Source organism: Micrasema longulum, unplaced genomic scaffold, assembly GCF_059751315.1.
Source record: "Micrasema longulum isolate JH-2025_06_02 unplaced genomic scaffold, ASM5975131v1 h1tg000097l, whole genome shotgun sequence".
In the NCBI taxonomy this organism is placed as follows: Eukaryota; Metazoa; Arthropoda; class Insecta; order Trichoptera; family Brachycentridae; genus Micrasema; species Micrasema longulum.
In genome coordinates this window covers 2,708,814-2,736,604 of record NW_028277303.1, presented here as the reverse complement: position 1 = coordinate 2,736,604, position 27,791 = coordinate 2,708,814, and the positions used below count along the sequence as shown (strand labels likewise).

Here is a 27,791-nt window from a genome sequence, read left to right as displayed (position 1 = left end):
TTGTTACTTTTTCTACTAATTTTTCTGCAATTTTCTTTGATGTATTATATAATTGAAAATAAACATTTGGAATTGGATATTGTTACTTTTGAGTTTTACTTTTTTCACTAAGTATTGTAATGTTCGATGAAAAGTATACTGATAAGCGATATGTAGAGCTGCAGTATGAAGGACGGAACTTTAAAAAGCGCCGTCTATGCATGGTGCATAGGCCACTCCAATTAATAATTATGTATCGGTTTATAATTTCAAATGAAAGTCAATCAAATTGAAAAACACATATATTTACACAAAAATATTTACAAAAAAATTACAAAAATCGAATATTTTTTAAATGAAAGTTCGTTTTATCTTAGTTTTCAAATTAATTTATTAAAATTACATCTAATAAAAATAAAAATTGAATATTACAAGCATTCTAAACGTCCACCACAAAATACATTGAAAAAAAAACATTTAAAGATACATCGTAAAACCAACAATAAATATGTTTGTGGAGAGGCCTTATAGAATAGACATACAGTATTTCAAAGCTAGACTTAAGTTTTATTAAATTCAGAATATCATTTTTAAATATATTTTGTGATCATAGAAATTTTGGCATAAAGTGGGAGGGTAATTTGAAAACCAAAATGATTTACATAATATAGGGGCAACACGTCTTCTGCTGGACACTTTCCAGTTTTTGATAATATTTTTTTTTCTTTTTTAAAATATAATTTAGCTATTTATTTTATTAGAATACATTTTACGGAGCTCAGGAAAATGATCTTTTGCGTTCTTATTTTTATTTTGTTAATTTTTTTGATTTGTGTGAAATAAACGCATTTAAAAAAAACTTGTTTTTTATCCATAGACAGAGACAGAAATGACCATATGTTCCTCTGGATAGTACTTGTTCCTTTGTACAATGAACAATTAATGTTTTCTAAATCATAAACATAATAGCAGTAATACAGTTGTATTTGAATAATAGAGCAGTTCCTATGTCTGCTACAGTTTTGTTTCAATAAATTTATCTGGATTATAATACTATCTGCCTAGCTAGGTGCAACCTATTTTAAAGCGACATTTTTTTTAATATAAAAAACAAAATATTTTCAGAAAAGGACCACAGGTGAAAAATTAATTTCTAACTTAACAATGTGTCTAGGTGCGATCCCTGATTTTTGCCTGTACAATTGTACTAATCTTCTATATAATAGAATTCTACTAACCATAATAAAACAGAATTTTATTGTTCAAAATACCAAAATTTTTTAAAGCGACACTTTCACAATATTTATTTTAATTTAAGTTTTAGACATCCACTCGAATTACATCTTGTGATTTAAACAAGAATCTTTCTATCGCAGGTAAAATATTAAACAGTAAAAATTCAGAGTGTAAGACTCAGTTCAATATCCTATCTACAAAGTACCTAATCATGTCTGACGTAGAATTCACACTGAATGAATCCACTTTAAGTTCAGTCATGAAGGTAATAAAAATTGCATACGGCCTGACTAGACATGTCTTTTTGGTTTTTAGTTATTTAAAATTAACCTACATTTATTAACCCGAATTTATTAACCGTACACTTTCACAAAATTTCTCAAATCACCATAAATTTTTATTTCTTTTAAATTTTACTGCTTTGAGAAAAACTAACCAAGAATGTATGTGGCAACTTTAATAACCAGTGTGTTGGGTGTTCGCATAAAAATACCAACCTAAATGTATTTCAGAAAATCTAACCATTCTAAACTTCTCTGACAGAATCTTCCAATCAATCGCAATCAAGAAAGAAGCTGGTCCTTCGTTCAACCTAATTTGCTATGTGGCACTGAAATATTTATTTAATAGAAGTTGTTAAAAAAACATTGCAGATTGTTCTTCAGGACATGTCCAGAGGAACACGGAGTGATGATTTTTTTATAATTTTAGAAGATTTTCATTTTGAGCTTAAATTATTAGAAAGATAACTAGCCTCACAGCCTCTTTGAAAAATGTGCATTCTAGATTAGAGAACTATTGTAGAATCTTATTCTTGCGCAAAATCACTCAATAATAATTTAAAATATCAACTTTTTGGAAAAAAAAGACAATAAGCCTTCGGTGCTTTAATTTTGACACAGAAGAATGGAAATTACATCAATATTGCTAACTCAAAAAAGCGCATTTGATGACAGTGCTTAATTTATTTTTTTTAATGGGTTAACACCACTGTCCAGAGGAACAAGCGTCCAGAGAAATTGCCCCTAATTATTAGTAAATTTTCTAGCCTTTTTGTTTAGAGTACATACACTCCTGTATTATATCATCAGGAATAAGCCAGGCATATATCTCCTTCCAAGTATCCAAGGGACACAGGCTTCCACAACCTGGTATTTCCAAAATATTGCCATTGTAAGTAATCCTCACAACATGGTCACATTCACTTTCACCTAAGAATCAGAAAGTTTTATAGTATTATAATTTACCCAAATGCATAATTCATAAATTATGTGCTATTTTTATGGACTGGAGGCACAATTCTAGATAAATCACATTAAATTTTTGTGATCTCACTGGGAACTGAACTCAGAACCCTCCCGTGCGTGAAGCTAGTGTCTTAGTTTTGCTTGCTTCACACACGGAGACGGGGGCTGCAAATATTATATCGTGTATAGTGGAAGTTCATATTAATAATACTTTAATGTTATCTGAAACAGCACCAACATTATGACTTTCCACTTAAAATGAATATTTATTTATTTATTTAATAATCGCCCGGAGGGCTCTTGCAATATACAGTTAAAACATAAAGCATTATAGAAAATAACATAAAATAAAACCATAACTATTACACTAAACATGTAATTAATTCTATTAAGTAACTTAGAAACCGGAATTTGACACTAGATGTCAGCACTTGTGTATGCGCTGTAGCAAATCATTGACATACATGTCATTTTGAAGCTCTATTCATAAGCTGTCAAAATCAGTCAACAATGTTTGATTTGCTGTGTGCTCATCATATTTTCATCATGAAAAATTTTGAAAATCGGCAATAAAAATAGCATTTGCGGGAAGTTTTGCGGAGTCACTTTTTTGCAAGGAAATCTGCAGCAGAAAGTCATCGTTTGCTCATGGAATTGTATGGTGAACATGCTATTGCAAACTCACAGTGTTTTGAGTGGTTTCAACACCTTAAAGGTGGCGATTTTGATATCAAAGACAAAGAGCGGCCTGGACAGCCAAAACAGTTTGAAAATGAAGAATTGGAAGCGTTAATCGATCAAGACTCGTGTCAAACACAAGAATAATTGGGCGTGACTCAAGCAGCCATTTCCAAGCATGAGGATTCATCCAAAAGCAAGGTGCCATACGAGTTGAAGCCGAGAGACTTGGAAAGGCGATTTTGCATATCTGAAATGCTGCTCGAGCATCACAAGAAGAAGTAGTTTTTGCATCGAATTGTTACTGGCGACGAAAAATGGATTCATTATGACAACCAGAAGAGCAACAAATCGTATGTCAAGCCCGGCCAACCAGCCAAACCATCACCAAAGAAGAATATTCACGCTGCCAAGACAATACTCTGTATTTGGTGGGATCAAAGGGGAATTGTGTATTATGAGCTTTTAAAACCAGGTGAAATCATTACTGAAGAGCTGTACTGGCAACAACTGATTCAATAGGTACGAAGGTTTTCACGGTCACTGTTATTTTTTTATTTTTTATTTTTTTATTTTTTTTCTTTCTGTTGACGCCCATGGGGCTTTTACATTATACATACTATATAATAAGAAAAAGTTACACATTAAACATAATTAACATTTTATCAAATATAAAAATTTAAAAAATATATTTTTTTAATTTAAAAATAAAGTTACATAGTTAACATAATACACTATTAAGACATAATAATACATACATTATATTATGTATATAATATAAGGCATAGTAGGATTAAAATAAAACATAATTATTTTTTTTTTTTTTACACCGGTAAAGTTGGAGTCTGATGGTCTTTGTGGGTACACAAAAGTTTATAAGGGACAGTAATTTTGGGCAATCTATTAGGGTACATATCACTTTATGTATTAGAGTGAGGTTAGCAATTGTACTTCTGGTGGAGAGCAATGGTAACCTCAACTCAGACATAAATGTTTGGTAGCAAATTTCATCTACAGGTTTACCCTTTTTGAACTGTATGTAGCGTAAAAACTTCCGCTGAACTCTTTCCAGGTTAAAGAGTTGCAGTTGTACAAAGGGCTCCAGACTGCCGATGCATATTACAGTTGTGATCGGACAAGAGCACAATACAAAGATTTTATTGAAACTATGCCAGTAAAATTTGTTGTATTCCGAATAATGAAGCCCAGCATCTGCATAGCCTTATTAGCAATTGTCATTCTGTGAATGCGTAAAGGTTAGCTTTTCATCAAAAGTTACCCCAAAATCTCTGATTTGTGGGACAGTAGTTATTAAAGTGTCGTTTATTGAGTATGATGATGGAATGAGGTTTCAAGAATGACAAAAAGATATGTGAAAACATTTGTTTACATTTAAAAACAAATGGTTGGATTCGCACCACTTAAGAAGTATATACATATTCCCTTGAAGGTGAATTATGTCGTTTGTGCAATTTATTTCTCTAAATAGCTTCAAATCATCAGCATAAAGCAATAAATCTACATTAGAAAATTGTGTGGGTAGATCATTAGTAAATAATACAAAGAGAAATGGACCAAGATGAGAACCCCGTGGTACCCCCGATCTAGCTGTAAATTCATAAGAGCGACAGCCATTTAGATTTATAGCAATTCTCCTTTTGCTAAGATAACTCTTGAGCCAGTTTAAGATAGTTCTATAAATTCCTAGTGCTTCTAATTTGGCTGCAAGTGTAATATGGTTTACCTTATCAAAGGCTTTAGAGAAGTCTAAATATATTGCATCAACTTGAGATTGTGATTTAAAGGCTTGCATTATATAATGCTTATATAATAAAAGAAGGTTTGTAGTGGTCGACCGTCCTGCTACAAAACCATGTTGTTCTATCACTGCTATATACTTAAAGCTAAATGAGATTTTATTTAGCATAATACTCTCAAACAGCTTGGGTAAGGTTGAAAGTATACATATTGGTCTATAATTGGTTACATCACTGGCATCATTGGATTTGTGTATTGGCGTTATGTGACCAAGCTTCCACAAATCAGGAAAATACCTGTGGTTAAGGAAAGATTAAATAACCTTTGAATACGAGCTGCTAAATACTGGGAACATTGTTTAAGAAATGAAGGAGTGATTTTGTCTGGTCTCGCTCCTTTATTGCTATCTAGAAAATGGATTCCCTTTGAAACCTCGCTCAAGGAAATATGGCAAGATGTTAAATTAGCAACATTTTCAAAAACAAAATGGGGAACAGTGACATTGTCATTATGACCGTCATAAATGCTGGAAAAGAAATCAGCAAAAAAGTTTGCTATGTCAGGACCGTTTTCAGCTAATTTATGAGCAAGGTCCATTGACCTTGGGTAGCTACAATTTTTCTTCATTTTACTCATGTGTTTCTAGAATACTTTGGGATTTGAGTGAAGGGAAGCCTCAACACCTGAGATGTAATTAAAGTAACGCTCTTTGGATAAGAGTTTACATTGCTTTCTTAAGTTCGAGAAAACGATGAAGTCTCCATATTCACTGTGGGTTTTCTTTTTTTCCCACACCAGTTTTTTAAACCGTGGTTGAACCATGTAGGATACGAGTTTGCCTTGACTACCTTTTTGGGAACAAATTCTTCATTTGTATTGTTCACAATAGAATTAAATAGACTAACTGACTCATTAATATTTGTGCTAAAGATGTACAAATACTGTTATAATCAGCGATTTTATAGTCAAGACAAACTGTTTCTGGGTTACATAAAGTGGCTTCAAATCCAAGAGGAATTTCAGATTAGATGCTTCCTTATAAAATATCTGTTTTTACACACTGGCCAACTTGAACATACCCAACTTTAGTTTGCATAGGAATTTCAAATTCAAGCATCCCCTCTGGAAATAGGGAAAAGTACAAAATATTTAAAGGACTTTATGTAACATAGAAAGTCCTTTACAAAATTGTGAAAAATGCAACTTATTATTATCTACTTATTCAATAAATTGGATTGTATTGCTAAAATATAATCAAAGAATTTTCCCATCACACGCGACAGTATTATTCTTCATAGTGTATGTCTGATCTTGGTTTAAGCCCGATAGAGAATGAAGGGAAGAAAGGCAATTATAGATGATTTGAAAAGCATATGTAACAGGTTTGTAACGTTTCTTTTTAAAGAATATGGTCATTGATATCCCTATACTTTCAAACGTTCAACATTCACATACATTTTCAGGAATCAAATATGTGCAAAATTCGAGGGCCAGGTAAACAGTTCATCAATAAGCAGAAGGCAAATGTTACCCAGTGTGTAAATTGATCACTTAAACCAGTCAACAACATGTCATAAACTCAATAAATACCTAGTTTTAATTATTTCACTTTCAAAAAGGTTCTGTCTAATAAAACATCAGAACCAGTTTTTTTTTTTTAATCTTTAAATTATGTTTAAAGATGATAATTAAATAAAAAATGAATGTGCAGTTTGTATACCTTTTACAAGCTCAATCAGTAAATGTGCGGTATATTCGGGAAGTCGTCCATCATACATTCCCAGAGCATTCAGTAAGTTGACAATTGTTGTATCATGTGCACTATAGTAAACAACTTTGTGTATACTGCTTCCTAGGACAACTCTACTCATTAGTTCTGTTATTTCTTTGATCATGGGACCCACCTTCAAACGGGCAAGGGTAGGATTATATGTATCTGTTAACAGGCTGAAAAAAACCATTTATTGATTATTAATTACGAGATAATTGTAATCTAGAGCAGTGGGTCATTAACTTTTCATAGCCTTTTTGACCATTCTATTTTATAAAATTCTTCAGGAACTCTTAAGTGTCATAATATATTCTAATTTGTGGGTAGACTACTAAAAAATTTGGTTTCCGATTGTTTCTTCTCTGAGAAACAATAATTTAGAAAATGATAAAATATAAATAATTATGCTTCGTTAATAACATAGTATATTACGTCTCGGCACTTTGTCCCATTAACGCGGAGGAACCCTACCAGGTAAGAAACCGAGGTATAAAAACTACAATCTAGAATTAAGTACTAAATCTGGCTATGTCAGTGACACAGAACTCATGTTTAAATATTAAATGTCTTACCTTTTTACAGTCACAGCTTCCATTTTTTCAGGATAAACGTCTTTTGTCCATTCGGGGAGAGTAAAATTTTTTATTTGTTCAACTTTTAATGTATCATACAAATATCCAACAGTTTCCATAGAAGCGATATGTTGACCACTGTGATGACTTAAATACCTAAAATCATATATTACATTTTTATTTACGAATAGTTTTTATTTTTGTCTGTGTCCCGGCGGATAAAGAATACAGTGGTGTATGTGAAATAAAATAAGGTATAAATCCTGAAAAAATAAATTGCATGGGGAAAAGTCATCCTCCTAGTGTAGTGCATTCGCCTACCATGAGGTCCTGGGTTCTTCTCTGGAATTTTGCTATGAATACAATTATTACTAAAATAATTACCCGTATCTGAACTTTACCCCAAAAATTATCACTAATGTGGTTGATCAAGCACTGTTTTTGCAGAATATGACCCCCGCAACTAATTCCTCCATACAAAACCCTACCACCCCGTAGAAAGCTTATTGACTTATAGAAGAGAAAATCAAATTCACTAAAAGAGCTGAACTTCACACCGAAATATGCGTTTAACGACTAGATCGCTTGTTAGATAGTGTATATTGTAATGAGACAATTTTGTTGATTACATAAATAATTCAGTCCTAGACTTCGGGCGCCAGTCCAGAAATAAAGAAATATTGTAACTTAAAAATCAATATTTCACGTCCACCCTGCCAGAAATCGAACCCACAACCTCGAGAATGGTAGGTGAACGCGCCAACCGCGAGAGAAGCCATCAAGTGGAAAACACTCGTCCAGGGTTCTGGTTCGATTTCACACACAGAACTGTATTCTTCACCCACCTGGACACAAGACTTATTCTCATGTATTATTCTACCTTCATGACAACAAATGATGCATTTAGAACGTGCTGCATTTAGTTTAGAAATGCGGTGTCGGAAAGGGGAATATAACATAAATGTTTTGTTCTCTATTGGGAAATTCCCGGTCCTTTTGTGACATGGTGATACAATTCTTAACGACTCTATTACAGATATTTAAACTTACTCATATAAATCGTGGTACACTTCATCATAGTTTTTATAAATGTCACTAGTTAAGAGTTTTTGCTTTGCGTAATCATACTTGAAACAGGGAGCTTTCATAGCTAAAATTCTATCCAAGCTTAATGGCACGGTGTGAACAGGAATGGGCGTCCATGACAATCCAGGTAGAAACTCATTTTCACTTTTCACAGTATACAGTCCTGTAAAATAAAGTATAAATGACTTTTAAAATGGAATCTCAATAAGTTGAAAATTTAATTTGAAATATTATCATCATTTTACTAGGCCCTTTCTACATTCAATTTACATATATTTAGAATTAGTCATCCCATACGAATCCTTATAGATTAATTATTATAGTTTCAGTAAACATTGTTTTCACTCCCATGGTCTAGCTAACCGTAACTAAGATGCCTGCCTCAAACAGGGGGGTTCCCGGTTTAATTCCTGGTGAGATCAAAATATTACATTTCTCTGTGATGTAATTCGGCATTTATTGATTAAATATAGACAAAATGGCACAAAAAATACTCTAATGAAATTTTTTTGTTCTAGGAATAGGCCCAATGTACGAAGGGTTTGGCTGCAAGCCAGAACGATTATTGTGCTTAAAGTTGCAATCGATTTCTTTATGGGCAAATGCCTGTTCCAAGGAACTTATTTGTTACGGGAAAATACCTTTAAGCTATGTTTATCGAATATTTTTCAAAAAATATTAATTAATTTTTTAAAAATAGAGAAAAAAAGAAATTGCACAGTTAATGAATTCACCACTGAAATTAGGCCTTTGGACATTTTTAAATGAGATTTTTATCAAGTGTCCCTTGAGTATTTTTGTAAGAATTTATTTCCTAGAAATCGATTTTCTTTTTACATCTAGAGGACTAGGGCACTCCATTGTTATGCAATAAAATATGAATATGAAATATCACCAAAACATTATATATATATCCCACATATATGATTTTGCTGCGGACGATACGGGATTTTGAGTCTATTTTTATTTTTATTTATTTTTACAATGTTTTCATTATTTTTATGATGAAAACATTGTATATTGCCCTAGTGCAAAATCAACTCAAATATACCCATTGAGTATATAAATTACACAAACTCAAATGATTATTTGAATATACAAACATTAGAAAACAGACAATAATTAAATGATGTGCTTTTTTTTTAAAAAATAATGACATCAATGTTAGATTGTTGTCAACTCATAAAATTTATGTATGAGAGTACCTGGTCGAGTTACCCGCTGTAATACACTATTCTAATGCGGTCAATTATCGACCAATTACAGTGCACATTCACCAGTAGTATGCACTTGCAAACCAATTTGCTTACAACATCAATGTCTTTGACATGAGCCTTGTAATTTTTAAAAAACAATGCATATGTTCCATATCAAATAGAAATTAATATTCTGTTTAAACTGTATTATAATTTTATGCACAAAATGAATTTCTTTATGTTACATATTATGTTTGTATTTTATTTGTTTATCTAACATTTTATTTTTAATATCTCATACAATTATTTTTCTCTTTTTTATTATATTTCATCTTTATTTTGAATCTTGAAATAGGGCACACATAAACATATTCTTATGTGTGTTCTAATAATAACCATGTACATATATTTAATTTTTATGTTGTTTAACACATATTTCTTATCTTTCTGTTTCAAATTTGTTTTTTTTCCTTCGTAAATGTTTTTTCCCATTTCATAATATTTTTTTACTTCCCTGAATAAAATTGAATTTTGTGATTCCGCCTTTTTTCTAAATGGGAGTCTGATTTTCTTTTCTCTAGTATTATGATCATGTTCGTGTTGGCTTTGATAAATATTTTTTTTCAAAATTCTGTGTTTTTTTTTTTAAATTAATAATGTTGTACACAAATATCACTGTGTTGTAAAATATTTCACAGCTTATTTATATTTTTCGATAACAACTATATTTTTTCTAAACACTGTTCTTTCTATTTATTTTTTTGTATTGTTTTTTTTTTCAATTTAATCTGGTTTTTATACTCGTGTTTTATATAACTCTTGTGCGTGTAAAAGCCTTGTGGGCGTGAACATTTAATAAAATGAAAAATAATATAATATTTGCCTTAAGGTTTAGTAGTCGTGAGGTCTCAGGTGTGATTCCTGGTAAAGTTGTAATCATTTTTTTATTTAAATGGGCATTTTAAGAATGATTCAACAATAAAAACAAAAAATAATATTTTGAGTACTTAATGTAAAAAAAAAACATATCACAACAGACAGATATTTTATGAAAAGGTCTACTTGGGCACACTTTACGGAGCAGTCTAGGCATTTATGATTTGTCATAGGAATATTCCACAGTGCATACAGTGAACACTTAAATCAGTCAATACTAGATTGTAATCCATTTAAATGCCTAAACTTCTAAAATTCCTTCTCAAATTAAAAAAAAAAAACTTTCACATAATATATCTTTACACTATAGGTATTATAAATAAAAACTTGTAGATTTGCATTTGAAAATGGACCAGGCTGCAGTTGCAGACTCATGGTTCCGAGACCTAAGACCTACGCAATTGTTTTAAATACATTTAAAATAGTGAAACCGATTTTTCCAGAACTGTGGTTTAATACTTTTGACCTCAATTGAATCGATGTATTTTTTAAAAAAAATATGGTTTTTCGCACATCTATAGTGAGGTATACAAATTCAAAACACTTAAAATTAGACAATATCAAATAATATAATACGGTTACAATACAGAATCATAGAAAATACATTCAGTTTATTTATCAAAGCACTTAAATAAAATAAAATAAGAAACTAGCGCAATGACCTTCAATACATAATAATGTGTTTAATCTGGCCAACATGTGGCATATGTTGATTAGAATATTCAGATCTTGTGTATTTAGCAAACTCAAAGTCAAAGAAAAGTCAATATTAACAGCAATCTGTTATAAAAGATGTTAACTTATTTAATTATTAAATAGTCTGGATCATAGGTTATCCACACTGCCGAGCACAATACATAATATTATAAAACAGTCCATCTAGCATGCAACCACAAGACGGCAAGAATGATGTACGCATGCTTGTGAATAAAACAATCAATATTTACATCTACATCACGAGATAATCATCAAATTCGTCAGTTAGTAAAGACAATACATGTTCCACTGCATCATTGCTTTATTTGTTCAGCTTATGTTCGCATGCATAATATCGTTCCATACTTATGAAGGAAGACTCGTAAAAATTTCAACTTACATAATTCATCTTAATCACATATCCGTTCATTGGTTGAAGCACATGGCATTCACAAACAGCCTCCGGGCTAGCTGTACTGTACAGCTTTATAATTAGCTTTCTTTGGTTCTAGTGAGGTGACACAACTTATATACATATCGCTAGCCCAAAGCAACAGTGAGATATCTTTGATGAACATATTCCGAGATAATCGGTTTTTGAGGTGTGCGTGTCTGACTGAATTAAATTATTTGAAGTAGGTTATCAATATTATATTTTCATATAACTAGGTTAACGATCTAACATTAATATTTTATTATTTGAAAGCATCTATTTATTTAATTTATTAACATATCTGCATGTGTATCTCAAAATCGGAAATATCAGGTTTATCTCACTGTTATATAGACAGGCTAGCGATATAGACAAATTATATATATTCAGACGGCACTCGCTTTTAACCAAGTATACATAAGATTTTGGTCCCAAAACAGCAAATTATTGTGTTTTGAGATTAGGCATGTCAGAAGAATATCGGGTGTGTGATGGACACGGCAACCTTCAATGACAAGTTTAATCAAGCAGAGGCGATTCAATTAGCTAGGCCATATATACTGTGGTTGCCTCCTGAGGGCCTTAACGACGCTTGCCTACTTTACATGGCATCAAGTTCACATTGTCCTGGACGTCCACAGCTGACAGTTCGTCGGTAGTTTATGTCAGAAAACAACAGGACGCAGACTTGACTCGGAAGCCCTGAGTCTAGTAGTGGAAAACACACGCTCGAGAACTGAGGAGTGGACATGAAATATTCAATTTTCAGTAAGCATTCATACTGTTGAATGCGTTGCCTGATATACTTAGCCACTTTCTCAACACTTTTTGAAAGCTGCCATTTAACATTAAATACACTGTCAAGTAGGTACTTTATACTCTAGACATCTAGAGTACATGGGATTTTCCATTGTTGATAAATGAAGAATTTTTAAAAACGTTTAAGTAAAATTTAATTGCCATTTACATACCTGCAAGGTTTGATAATGCTGACATGATAGTCCTATCAACGTTTGTGGATCTGACATATATATCCCTGAACCTATACTCATCAGACAGAAGATGCTGAAACAAAAACAGTTATGAAGAATAATGTACAAAGACACAAAAATCGCAAGTGTAACAATGCCAAATAATAGTACATGTATAGGAGAAAGATAGACTGAGACAAAAATACAGATGAAAGTACACTGAATTAAAAATAAAATTTTAGTGTCCAAATCTTTGCAAATAAGTGGATAAAACACTGGATCTGAGAACCTTGAGAGATTCTATTAAGAAAGAATTATATTTCAACAGATGGAAGAAATTTGATGTTCAAATCTATGCAGAATAGTGAATGCTGTAATGTGACCACTTAAATCAAATCAATTAAAAAAAGATATCCAACTCTGTTAAAATATCAATCTATACATTGAATCGTTTATGAAACTTTCATTATGAAAAAAGCGAAATGTCACGCTGCACAAATATAAACAGTTTTAAAACAAAACGCAAATCGCATTGTTAAAGGTTGGAGTATTGACATATTTCTTAGCAACATGCAAAATTCAAATTCTTAATGATAATTATTAAGTAATTAAACAGAAAATAATGCACAAGTAAATTTTCATCAAAATATATTATAATCTTGTTCAAACCCATTTCAATCAAATAACATTTTCAAATATCATTCGCAACTTACTTGACATTTATTATGACTTGTGTGTTTAATTTGCAGCTTAACAAATAAAAATTATATTCAATTGAACACGAAGTTTAGTTTTACACAGTGGTACTCTATGTAGTTATTTATTTATGTTGGTTTACAGTAAACTATATTAATTGAAATGTCTTAAATACAAAGTAGAAAACTTGACAAATATAATGACTTTACAAACAAGTATTTGGTTAGATGATAAGTGTTAATACCAATGACGTATAATAAATAGACATTATTCCTATACTGGTTATATAGAAATGAAAGGGTCACTAAGATGGTTTGGTCATGTAGAAGTAGTTTGTCAATGGATGAAGAAAGAATGATAAAACAGATATATATGGCGAGAATGACGTAGGACGAGGGTGATCGAGAAAGACGTGGCATGATCAGATGACCCAAAATCTCAAGTCTGGTCATGTCAAAGCAGACACAATCGAAGGGCATGGATGACAAGATGTATGAATGTGGAAGAGACTAGGAATGTACATCAGTATAGACGGGTGTAGCGATCCATCCTCTCTGCCTACTCCTATGGAGAAATAGTGTGATAATAGTAGTAATATTTAAGATATGGCAAGTAGGTAACAATTAGTAGTATGGCAACAATTGGAAAAAAAAAATTGCAAATTCATCATATTACACGTCCTCGTTGCCCCTGCAAAATCCGTAAAGTGATTTTTATTTTTTAAAGTATTTTTAATTCCTCATAAGATTACACATAAATATTTCTTTAAAATAAAATGTGGTATTTTTTCTATTGTTATCAATAAAAAGATATGTAAAAAAAAACCAACATCAGAAGGTAAATCGTTTAAATAATTTTCTTATTTTTTTTAAATGTCACTTAACGGATATTGCAAGCGCGGTGCATTGACGACATGCAAGTATTCATGTAAAAAAGAGATGTACATATTTCCTAAGTTTATATTTATTTTTGTGTAACTTGTTACTGTAGACGACACTAGCCTGGCAGCTGTCAAAATAGTTAAATATGTACTTACAAATGTGATTTATTATGTTCTTATTCCATAAATTGGATTGCATTTACAAATTACACAATATCGACGACCGTGTTCAGGTTAAAGGCTTCAACCACAACTCTGTGCAGACACGGAAAAGGAGCACAAGTCAGGTTTTTTGCCAAATTGAGTTATTAATACAATTTGATACTCCATTTACAGATTCACAAGTAAAATAAAGAAAAGGAAAAAAAATCCTCATCATAATGATAAAAAAGCAATTTTACATTTGGGCCTAAGTCGATATTTGTAAAATAGTATCAAAGAAAATAGACCTGACTCGAGCCGTGCCTTTTTACAAATTGAGGAACCCTCAGAAGAAAGTGCCAATATCATTTGAGCCTTCAACATAGTTGAAGGTGAGCTTGAGAAAGAAAAGATAAGTAGAAATATAAAAAAAATGAGTGTTTGGTGGAAATATAACTCCAATTTGAGCAATAGCAAAGCTAAAATGTATCTATGAATTTAGGCCTAAGTGCACCTAGTGCCAAATCAATTGAAGTATGGAGAAAAAAATAACAAGGAAAAACGGCACGAGTCGTAAATAAATATAAATACGCAATTTTTTAAAGAAATAAATATGATAATTCGTAGAAAATATTTTATTAAAATTTATTCAAGCATTGAAGTAGAAAATTTAAAGTTATATCTTTTGTAATTAATAAAAAATCAATGAGGCCCTAGCTATCAAAAAAGAAAACAGCCATATTGTAAAATTACACCACACAGACTTATGCCCCTTTTCTGTGTAAGCACAGAATTATGGTAAATGCGGTTTCATTATTTCAAATGTGTTTTAAACCAATTCCACTGGTCTTTTACACATTCTAGTAAAATAATTTGAACTGCAAAAATCTATAGACTTAAATCCTTATGCCAGAATGTGTATACGGCCTATGCAATTGGTTTAAAACACATTTGAAATAATGAAACCGCTTTTTCCAAAATTGTTGTTTGAAGCCTTCGACGTGAACACGGTCGATCAGGGGTGAATCGTCCATATAAGGGATTATGTGCAGCATATCATTATATTAACATTAACATGTTAGTGTATTTGTATTTTGATCTTTATTTTGCTTGTTATAATATTTAAGTATTTATAATAATTGTGTGTTCTGTCGTGAATGTATATTAGGTATAATAAATGTACATATCTTAAGGCCCAAAATGAGTTATTGTAAGTTATGGGGGATACATGTAATGTATTTTGATATAAAAAAAAATAAAAAAAATATTTGGCTATCGATAATGTTTTATAGTAGTTTTAATTACGGGAAAATAAATAAAATAATTTATATTTATAATAAATTAAGGTCTCTGTTTATATCTTCCTAAAAAAAATCAATATAAACATCTATACGCGCACCCAGCCCGTTCCCAGTGGGCGAAAGAAACTGGCCAATTACTTCAGCCTGATTCTTCATACAAAATGTATACTGTATTTTAACATCTCAAAATCGAGTCGGTGTTTTTTTCCTGAAGTAAGCTCACAGATTACAGATATTATTTGAAACTTTTTTTTTATTACAATCTACTTTTATATATTAAGTTGATCTTATATCTGTAACTTTCCAAAAAAGATCCAGTTATAGTAGTATAGTTATTTATACTATTTATTTATACATTTTGAGAAAATACCATGTTAAACTTGATAAATGTAAAGGAGGATGAGTTATGTTAGGTCCCATCCACCAATACAACTAATATGTCAATGGAAAGTTAATTTGATGATAGGGAAAACTTGTGATTTAAAAAATATTTTCAATCCGTATTATTTAACTAAACCACAAACATTTTATGTTGTTTTAAAAAGCGCCATAATTTTTGAAAGATTTATTTATTTATTTCATTTATTTATTACATTTATTTCTTATTATTTTTTGATTTACATTTTTTTATAGGTCTTTATACACATCTTTGTTATACACATTGTACACACAACTTTGTTATAGGTAGCAGGTTGAAGGTGACACGGATTATTTTTCTCGGAATTGTTGAATACGTTTCCTCAAATAATTTAATAGACAGATAATAAGGATCTCTGTTTTCAGACGGATGAAGAATACAGTGCTGTGTGTGAAATAGAACCAAAACTCTGGACAAGTGTTTTTGACTCGGCGGCTTATTTCAGGTAAATATTCAGAAAAAGGAAATCGAGTTGAGATTAGTCTGCCTCGAGGTGTCCTGATTAGTACATTTGCCTACTTGAGATCCAGGCTTCAATTCTCGGGAAGGTAGGCACGAAATATTTATTAGGCGGTTTTTCCATATAAGGGAACTGAAGCGAATTGTATCAAATGGTAAAGATACGCTGCAATGGAAGTTCCAATGGTGTGGCCTATGACTAGTAAATTTAACTAGTGGAATAGGAATAAAAATGATGTATATTCTCCTATAAAGATACATGTATATACAGGTTCTACGTTAAAGGCACACGGATAGAATGTAGTTATGTGTTTTGACGCTGCCCAGTTGATCAAAATCAGCGCATCGATATTGAAAAAGATATTATTTTTGTGAATACCTATGAGCAAATTTTTATCAAAACTCAGCCGGACGGTGTCACAACACATTACCCCATTTCTTACGTGTGCCTTAATACATAAATCAATGTAACATCATTGTTTAAGACTGTGTCAATAAATACCAGATTGATAAGGTATATGTGTTCAAGAATCCATAAAAATTAGCTATCTGTACCATAAATTCTAGTGATAATACTTGTTATGACATTAGATGTCAATATTGTATAACAAGTGCAAATAAAGGAAATTTAGCTATCGGCTCAGAAATGGAAACAAACCAAAGGGTAAGACCCTGTCACCGAAACGATACGTGTCACTTGATCTGTATGTTTAAAGTGACTGAATCTTTTAAGTAGTTCAATTGAACGAATGTATCTTTTGCTCATTTGGCTCATTTAGGTCATCATATCTCCGCATCTTACGCATCTTCGTATCATTTGTATCATCATATCTTTCGTATCTTTTGTTTCTTTCGTGTCTCTAGTTCATCCAGTTCTTTTGTTCACTTGAGCGGAGTGTGTGAGAGTGCGATAGAAGCTAGATTTCTGCATGTCTTGCAGCTACAAAACAAATGAATGTTTGAAATTCTAGCATCCTTATAGTGCTTGAAATAATTTTATATATTTTTCAATTATTTAAAAAAAGTAAAAGTAAATTATTTTTGAATTAAGTAAATAATATGTAGTCAGCCTCACGGTGCAGTAATCAGCACGTTTGCCTACCATGCAAGAGGTCTCGGGTTCGATTCCCGACTTGGTTGACATGAAATATTTCATTAAAAAGAAGTTTTTCACTAAAACATTTCAAAGTCCCTGGACTGACAAGTGAAGTGTAAGACTGATCATCCTACCTTAATGAAAAAAAAAATGATCAAGATTAGCTGCGATTGGTGTACCAATGCAGTGCCCTATGCACCATAAGATGCGGAAAGGGAATTATGGTGAAATAATATATAATTTAAATTTAAAAAAATGATTGCTGGTTTTGTGAAAATTTGTTAACTGCAAATGAATAAGTAATCTTTGCAGAACTTAAACTCACACGGGGAAATGCCCATCAGACCATTATAAAGAATTGACGGGCTGCCACAAATTGCAGGCGATTTAAGTATAAATTAACTTCATTTACAAACAGGAGTATCGGCTTTAATAACAGGTCTTATTCCCTATTATTTTGTGCAAAACCCGTACTATGATTAAATTATTTTGACCTACCGACTTAGTTTGCGATAAAAAGTCATCAGTCATGCAAAGACAAATCTTTTTAGCTAAGTTTCAAGCTCAAGGTATTTCCCAGAAAATGTTAAGTAATTAATAGTTATCGAAAGGAACAGCAAAAAATCGGCTCAAGCTGCAAGTTGGTGTTCAAAAGAGATGAGTGAAAAATCTAAAGCTCATATTTTATTTTTGTTTTTGATATCTTAAAGTTAAAAGTATTAGCTTTTAAACAATGTGCAATATGGTGACAATACCTACACACATAATCCCACAAAGTGTTGTGATTGGTAAACATCCCTTTTGAGCTTGTTTACAGTAGCGCTCATTAGCGGCTACGAATCCCTATAAAAGCTTACCTTCCTGACCAACCCTTATCAGTTAATCGTCAAACATCAACCAGTACCTTTTTCCCTTATCAACAAACAGGAATATTATCTGGAAATGGATACAACCACCGAAGAAGCAGCTCAAGCGGTTGCGCTATTGCAACAAGGCCAGAGCCAACGTGAAGTCGCTCGCTGAACATGAGTCAGTCTGCTGTATCAAAAGTTTACGTCGATTAGACTAGTAACTTTCAACGAAGACACGGTTCTGGCCGAAGACGGTGCACTTTGGAGAGAAATGGCCGATTTATTGTCAGTACTGCCCTGAAAATTGGGCTCACACTGGCCTTTAAGTCCAACGAGAGCTCAGAGAAACAAGAAGAGTACCTGTCAGTGGGTGGACAGTCAGGAGACGACTCAAGGCTGCCAACCTTATGCCGAAAAGGCCAGCTACTGGCCCGAAATTGACCCCAGCCCACCGAGTAGCCCGACTTCGCTTCGCCAGAGAGCATGTTGATTGGACGTATGACAAATGGAGCTCTGTCCTCTTCTCAGACAAAAGCAGAGTATGCTTACATGGCAGCGATAGAAGAGGGCGAGTCTACGATAAAGTTTTGCACAATGCTGCATTCAAGAAAATGTGGCTTTTGGAGGAGGTTCTACAATGGTGTGGGCCGGCATTTTAATAGAGGCAAAAACCGAACTAGTTTTTATTGAAACCGGCGGCCGGGCAGGGGGTTTGACGGCTAATCGATACGTCGAAGAGATCCTGGGGGACCATTTTGTTCCCTACGCCGGCTTTATTGGAGAAAACTTCATCCTCATGCAGGATAATGCCCGCCCACATACTGCAGCTACAGTTCGGCAGTACTTGGAGAAGGTTGGAATTCAAACTATGGACTGGCCAGCGCGTAGCCCGGACTTAAACCCTATTGAGCATTTGGATGAACACAAAAGAAAAGTTCGGGCTAGAAATCCTGCACCAGCTACAAAATCTGAGCTGCAAGCGGCACTCACTGAAGAATGGAGTAGCATTCCCTAAGAAGATGTAAAAAAAGGCCGCCTAGAAGCAGTCATTCAGGCCAAGGAGGATAACACTAAGTACTGAAAAGATTATTTTTTAATAAAATTGATGATTTTAATTCATATTAATTTGCATTTTCATTGCAATGTTTACCAGATTTTTCTAGAGTTTAAGGCCCCTAATTGTAAATTGTGTTTTTATCATAAAAACATATGAATAAAAATAAAAAATGCTTTAAAGCTAAAATCAAGAACTTTCAGATTCTACAAAGTAATATACAATATGAGCTTTAGATTTCACCCTAATCACTTTTGAACGTGTGTTTCACCAATTGTGAAAATTTCATTCTTGCTTTGAACGGGTGAAAAAAAAAAGTGTAAGCGGAAACTAGCTGCTCATCAAATTTTAAAGGCACGAATATCACCACCATTCTTCTTACACAAATTTATAAGCATTATCATATAATATAGATAGCTGTGAAATTTACGTTCATAGTAATGACTAAGGCAATGAAAAAAATTAAATTGTAATATTTTTTTTTCATGGTTATTATAAGTTGTCATTTATTCCAAAGTGCTGCCATTGCATCTTACAGCGCATGCACATTAGGCCAGAGCGTCAATGTCAGGTTGTGGTCCTGTGGCTAGTGTTGCAAACTCACGGATCAACGGTCCGAGGTTCGAAACCCACTCTACCCCAACTTGATTTCCATTATCTAGTGTTGGGTTATTTACAACTCGTTGATAATGGCCACCAAAAAATTTAATATTTGGTTAAATTATAAGAACGCTAATATTTATTTTTCTCTAAAAAAATGGAAGAATAAGCTCAATCAAAGCAGAATTGGAATCATGGAAAATCATTGCAAAATTTGATTCTAAGAAGGATTTCAGGGTGAATTTATATTTTTTTATGCCCAAAAGCTTTTTTTCTTTTTATAATTTATTTATTTAATCATTCAAAATTACACTTTTTTCATATTGATGAATATTCTTGTATAAAAGCTTTTTAGGCGGTATTAAGCCATAATATATATTTTTAAATACATAGTAAAATAAAATAATTTATAACCATGTGATGCAATAGAATAACAATCCAGATTGGAACTTATACTTTAATGCATAAGTTGTGTTTTTATTTATCATTTATACCATAATTTAAAAAAATCATGGGTCAAATATAGAGAAGATTTTTCTTATCTTTAGAATTTTTTAGGACGATGTGGAGGCATAAGAAAACATTTTAAAATTAAAACAATCATTAAGAACTTTTTACGACACATTTGTCCCACACTATTAGAATTCAGAACATGAAAAAAAAAATGTCTACTTGACGCTCCAGCCTAATGTGCATGCGCCGTAAGATGCAATGGCAATGGCAGCATTTTGGAAGAAATGACAACTAATAATAACTATGAAAAATAAATATTACTACTGATTTTTTTTTTATTTCCTGAAAACACATATCGACATGTCGGTAAAGCCGGATTTGTCACACCGAGGTAGATAGAGATAGTAGAAAAGTTAAGTATACTATTTTGATTTTAATGTACTAAATCCAAGCTGTTACTATCCTTTCACCAGCCATTCTATAACAGCTCATACAGAGAAACCAATTCAGGATATTCGCAATTTTAAAGACACCCTTATTCAGACATCTATCAAAAATTAAAACCTATAAATACTGAGAAAAATCCTAGTTTATAAGTCTATTATATTTCCAGAATCACCCTACTCAAGAGATAAACCTAGCATCATCCTAATCAAGACCTATGAACCAGCCTATTTATTGACTACAAAATATGATAACCCAATCCACATATATATATATATATGAGGACCCTGTCCGATACATGCCTCCCAGCCGTACCGGTTAGTATATTAGTGGCCGAACCCTCTTCCCTTTTACAGAAATTGACAATACATGACTTGAGTTTGTTTCTGCGTTACCATGAAGATCATCCAATTAAGTCTGGTCTCCGAATGGGTTTATGGTACAACCAAACCATACAACCGAAACAGAACGTACGACAACATGGTACAACGAAAAATTAACAGATGGAAGAATTAAAGAAATATGGATGTTCAAACAATGCTGAAGGTTACACAGTGTGTAAATTGATCTCTTAAACCAGCCAATGATAGATCATAAGCTGATTAATGCCAATACTCCAATATTCTCTTCTCAAAAAGGTTCTCCATTTCTGTTTACACCTTTATCATTAGTATTTTATTTATATATAAAAATGTGTTGATAACATACTCATGTAATTTGGTTTAAATATAAAAACACTGATATGATGAACATTTTCATTAGCTTACTGTCTGTGAAATATTTTGATAAGCAGGTTACAAATTATAATAATTTACTAAATAACCACAATTATCTGTAACTCTGAAGACTTTAGAAGAGATTAAGCTACATTATTTATTTCTTTTGTTTAACAAAAATCAACAAATGGAAGAATTAAAAAACTGACAGTATTCAAACATGGGCAGAGTGGTGAATGTTAGATAGTGAGTAAAATGATCACTTAGATCTAAACTTTGTAAAGAGAGGCCTCTAGAATGGGCATTTATTTTCCTATCTGGAATTCCACTGTTAAACCAATGCAAGAAATAAATTTGTTCAAAGTTAAAAATATATATTTTAAAAAACAGCATATGACAGATCATAAGCCCTATAAATTCCTAGACTTTAACATTCCCAAAGTTATTTATCTCTGTTGAAATTATCAGTGGTTAGTGTATTTGCCTACTGTGCAAAGGTTTTAAATTAAATTCCCATTTTTCAACAAAATTGATTTGTAACTAAAATCTAAATTTGTCTAAAGAAGTAATCTTATCTAAGAAGTAATAAGAAAAATATAAAATTATAATACACAACGCCATTTTATTTTTCAAAGAAAAATTTGAGATGAAATATTTATTGAAAATGGTATTCCTACCCAGCAATATTTCATAGTTCTTGGGCTAGCGCTTGAAGAGTAAGACTGACCATCTTGTCTTGCGAGCACAAATGCAGCGCCCTATGCTGTTTTAATGTATTGCAACAGAGAGAGAAAACATTTTTGAAAGGGAAATGCAGGAAGTCTAGGCATTTACAGGGCTTATGTCATTAGCTGGTTTCGGTGGCCATATTGCACACTGTGTAACATTCACCATTCTGCCTATGTTTTTACATCCACTTTTCCTCAACTATTCCATCCATCGACCTTTGTGAAGACCTGAAAGCTTTATCGATTTGTGTGAGATTCATCCGAAGAGTTGAATCTAGCCATGTCTATAAACATCTTCTAAGTATTGGTAACTCGGTGTATCTTAAAACTGTCTGTATTTTTTTCCCCATATTTCAAATTAATGGTGTTTCCTAATTATATTTTTTAAACTAGAGATGATATCTAAAAATCTACAAAAACGAATATGTTGTAAATTCATTCAAATCTGATTAAGATGTAGTGTTACCAATAGTTAGTTTAAAATATTATGTAAGTTTAAATATATTAATAGAATATAATATAATGTTCTTAATTTTAATAGAGTTACACAATTGTAAATCGCCCTTGTAATAAATACGCATTAAACAGCAACCTCGTGTCTTTTGTTAATCTCTAACTGGGGTAGGAGCTCCAACCCTCAGCAACCTAATGCTACAAACTTGTAAGATTTAACAATAAAAATGCATCATTTTGGGCAATTTGAAGTGACATTTAACTTATTTAAATAAGTAAATTCATGGGTATATGGACCGATATCAAAACCGAGATATAGGCGAGATAACTATTAAATTCCAGTATTATAGTCATTAAATACTTGGACATACTCAAAATATTGTTCCAAACGAGTACCTAATTTATATATCTCCAGAAAAATAATTATTACTACTACTAAGGATAATTTATATAGTGCCTGTTCTGGATACGCATGAGTAGAAAATCCTAACTAGGGACCCCGGTATCTATAAACTAAGTGCTAACCCTCAATAAAGACAGATATTCACATTCAGGTCTGGCCTTAGGGATACCGGGGGAGATGTAGAGAAGGATTTAAATAATTTGTTGTAAATGTTTATAAACATTGTCTATTTATACAATTCATAGGGTATTAATTATTATTAGTATTACGGATAACTTATGTAGTGCCATTTTTGTAAGATAATACTTTAAGGGAGCTTTACATAGTGATTCTATAGATAAATAAATTTAATTGAAGCTTTTAAATTTGTAATTTGATTAAAACAATTTTTTTTGTTGTCACATGCTACGGATTTATTCAAATGATTTAGAGAACAAGTGGGTTTTAAGTTTTTTACGAAACATCACTTTACTCTCACATCTCTGCTGGGAGAGCATTCCATGCCGTAGGGCCTGCGACTGCAAATGCGCGTTCGCCGAATTTAGAGAGCTGTTTGCGTAGAGGTATAATGACTTTTCCTCTCATCATAGATGTAGCTGATCTTAGCGTAAGACATCTGTCAGATAGTTCATTTAGAATGCAAAGTTCCCTTAGATATTCTGGAGCAGAGTTGTGCAGTGACTTATACATAAGCCAACAGAGTTTGTATTCCACCCTCTGTAGAAAACGTAGCAAGTGTGATTCCCAAAGTAGTGGAGTGATATGACTGAACTTAGAGATTCCAAAAATAAGTTTAGAACAATTTAATAGCAATACATTCAAAATTCCTCTCAAACATATATATATACATGTATATTCTGATCTTTCTGGCTGTTAATTATTTATGTTATTCATTGTTTTTATAAATGTAGATAATATTATATAAGTTAGTATAAATATAGTCTCCACCTACAAGCTACAGAAAGTGGCTTGGTGGGATTTTAGTTTTAGTAAAAATATGAAAAATGAAATTCGAAAACTGTAAAAATGTATAATTATATTAATTAAATAAAAAAAAACAAAAAAGTATCGCTGCGGCATTCAATACAGACTGTAGGCGAGTCATTTTATTCATTGGTAGACCTGCGTATATACCATTACAATAATCGACTCTAGACACTACAAACGCATTTATTGATTGACGGGCGGTATCAACTGGCGAAACTTTTGCGTATGCATTTAATCTGTCTCAACTGATAAAAGCATGAACTTATTGACTTATTTATGCGATTCACATAGAATGGAAACCAGACCACGGAAGCATATTCTAGAAGAGGGCGAACAGTTGAGCAATAAAGAGTTTTGATAGTGCGGACATTAGTAAAATCACAGGATTTTCTGTTAATAAAGCCAAGTAATTTAGTGATTTATTTACTATATTGTCTATATGCTCGTTGTATGTCCAAAACAACTCCTAAATCTCTGATGGACTTAACTACATAAATTTTGGAGTTTTCTATTAGATACGCGAAGGAAATTGGTTGTTTGACTCTATGAAATGACATTATTTTGCATCTCGATTTAAATGTGGTGCGGTCTTAAGAAGGGCCGCTATGATATTCAATTGTATTTTGTATGTTGCTCGCATGGCGGCATTCAGCAAAATAACCCACATCAGTATTTACTAGACCTGTGGCCAGTATGATACCAAAAGCGGTGGGGGTAGTGCGACCCCCTCCACTCCAAGCCACTCGGTACAGTGATACGACATGCTCCGCCAAGCTCAACGCTTTGAAATTGTTGGCTGTATTTTCTAATTAATGAACATCGTGTTTGATTCCATCTCTCTGCCCTGTGTTAGCTCTCTTTTTTTTTTTTTTTTTTTTTAAAAAAGAAATATTTGCGTTCTTATGATTTACCCAAATATTTAATTTTGAGGGCCATTTTCAACGAGTTGTAAATAACTCACTATTAGAAAATGGAATCAAGTTGGGGTAGAGTGGGATTCGAACCACGGACCTTTGGTCCGTGAGTCCGAGACACTAGCCACGGGACCACAACCCGTTTAAACCCTCTCTCTTTCTGGTTTTCGCTCCGCTCTGCTGCCGACTATCTTTGCTTTTCAAAACCACTTAGAACAGGTTGAAAGTCCTTTTCAGGGCTATTGAGGTTGACTTTTAGTCAATGCAGTCGTGCCTTGGCTGACTTCCAAATGTTTTTTTTTTAATAATTTACAAATAGAAGCTAGATTACAAAACATCCTGCAGCTACAGAGAAAGTTGGCGGTAGAGTTCTAGACCCTATTTTTTTTCATTTTAATTTTATAAATAAAGGCTGTCTCAGAACTCCTGTACACTTAACTCAATTTTGTTAAAAATTGTCTGTTGGACAAAAACAAACTAAAGCGACGAGTTGATAACATTTACAAATGGAAGCTACATTATCAAATGTCCTGCAGCAACAAAGCGCAAGGATGAAAAGAATTCCAAAAAAAATAAACACTGAGCAGAGTAGCAAAATTCTTTGTAACAGCTTGCCCACCACGTACCGCATCTAGAGGACATAAGTCTCCTTGGCGGTGCCCACATACACGGAAAAAGTGCTTGTTGCCGAATGAGAAAAGCTGCTCGAAGAAGCTCTCTGTAATCTGGTAGCCTTAGCATCTTTGTGCTGAAAGAAGGTAATCCAGAAGTAAATAATATGCGCTTTATTAGATTAAGAAAAGGAGGTAAGTGAATTCTTCACTGACTGGGACTAGGACATGATTCGCCGAAATGATTACAATTTTTTTTAATCCTTGAAATCCTATTCGGAAGCCACCAGATCTGTATATCCGACAGGGCCTCTAACAGGGCCACGGATAGTAGCGAGAAGCTCCATCCGGTAATCATAGAGGGGGAAAGTGACAAGACCACAGGATGTGTTCAAAAGATTGATTAGGATGTCCACAGAAGTAAAATAGCAGATAAAAAGTAAACAATAAAAAAACGAAATGAACTAGTAATTAAGGCGCGATTTTTTTTTTTTTTTGTTTATTTTTCCATACTGTGACATATTATGCATGTATTAAATTACATATTTTACATATTAAACATATTAAATTACATATTAAATTACATATTAAACATTAGAAGAGAAAAAGAGAAAAAATACATATTCTAAAAATAAACATAGCCTTAAATTTGGAAAAAATGCCCACAAAGACTTAAACGTCTGAGCGTGGGCCATTCCTTTTTTATTGTTTTTGGTGAATTTTTTGGTATACAAACACAAATATGACAATGCCATTAAAAATCATACAGAAATAACAGGAAAATGACATAAACAATGTAATTAAGACATCAAAGTTTAGAATATGCTGTTGTACGACTCTTTCACAATAGGTGTATATCTGTATTTTCCATGCTGATCCAAGTCCTCAAAGCCGCTTTAAACTTTGGAAGGGATTCTATATTTTGTATTTCCTTGGGTAGGAGATTAAAAGATTGAATGCTTAATAAGCTTGAATTGATGTGTTAGTGCCTGTCTGTGATCCAAGTAAACATACATCCTTTGCTTGTGTAAGGACACACATTTGAATGATTTTTATGACAAGTTTTTGCTATGCACACATAAGCAAACATACAATCTCATTTTTACTCATGAACTTAAACACGAGTAAATCAGCATTCAGTTGAAACCGCTTTACCGTATCGTCGGTTAGCATGCATTACCGCCAATCTACTAAATCAACTTTTTCCAGGAGACAGTAAAAACTGTTTTTACAATCAAATCTGACATATTATTTATTCCAATCCGCAGTACTGTTCTTCTTCAGAAAGCATGCCTGCTATTGGTCCAACTTATGAAACTTATGGAACATGAAACATCCAATAAAATTCCCCAATATCAAAGTATCATTTTTGCGGAAATTGTAGATTGGCAGTAATGCATGATGACCGACGATATTTTTCATTCTTAACTGCATTATCAAAATTCATTATAAACTTTGATTAAAACTAACAACAAAACATTGTTCTGAATTCTTAAGCCTTTCTAACGGACAAATGTGTAAAAAAAATAATTTTCGTTCTAAGGGTTGAAGATTTGAATGGGCTGTACTTGATAAAATAAATATTTTTCCTCAGATAAGCATTTAGCGAAATTAAATGAAACATAAAATATAAATAAGTTAGCTATAAAACACTTACCCCATACCGCTTTCGGAACATTTGTCCCAGATTATATTGCTGCATTTTCCCAGTGTTAGTTAACTGCCCAAAACCTATTGACCAAGCACTGTTATCTTTCCAAGGGTCATTGGGGTAAGAGTTAACGATGGTTCTATCACCATGCCGAAAAACGACAGCAGCAAATGCTACATTTGGATCAGCATTATATTGCGAGAACATACAAATAAATATAAAAGCAACGCGCCAAAATAAAAACATTTTCAAATGACTTCAAAATAACCCAAAGGATAAAATGCGTATGAAGTAGATACTCGAAAATATTAAAATGACCGATAGCTTCTACAAGTCCGCAAACAAACAACCGGGCTGAAGTATTGAACAGGAATAC

At 32.6% G+C, this 27,791-nt stretch overlaps 1 protein-coding gene across 1 annotated transcript; it reads right to left on the bottom strand.

The window, feature by feature from the left end:
* Window positions 1-784: 784 nt before the first annotated feature.
* On the bottom strand, window positions 785-27,791 carry LOC148284712 (prostatic acid phosphatase-like). Its single transcript, XM_088236690.1, has 6 exons — window positions 27,422-27,791; window positions 12,560-12,653; window positions 8,292-8,490; window positions 7,242-7,397; window positions 6,619-6,845; window positions 785-2,426 (listed from the first exon to the last, which is right to left on the bottom strand). Exons 1-6 carry the CDS (start codon window positions 27,659-27,661, stop codon window positions 2,260-2,262), a joined length of 1,083 nt encoding a protein of 360 aa, XP_088092816.1. The 5' UTR covers window positions 27,662-27,791; the 3' UTR covers window positions 785-2,259.

Excerpts from the sequence above, each read along its gene's own strand:
- LOC148284712 (XM_088236690.1), bottom strand. The coding sequence starts at position 27,661 with ATGTTTTTATTTTGGCGCGTTGCTTTTATATTTATTTGTATGTTCTCG. Across the intron at positions 6,846-7,241 it reads GAAGCTGTGACTGTAAAAAG|CCTGTTAACAGATACATATA; the intron begins GTAAGACATTTA and ends GGTTTTTTTCAG. Across the intron at positions 2,427-6,618 it reads ACTGATTGAGCTTGTAAAAG|GTGAAAGTGAATGTGACCAT; the intron begins GTATACAAACTG and ends TCTGATTCTTAG.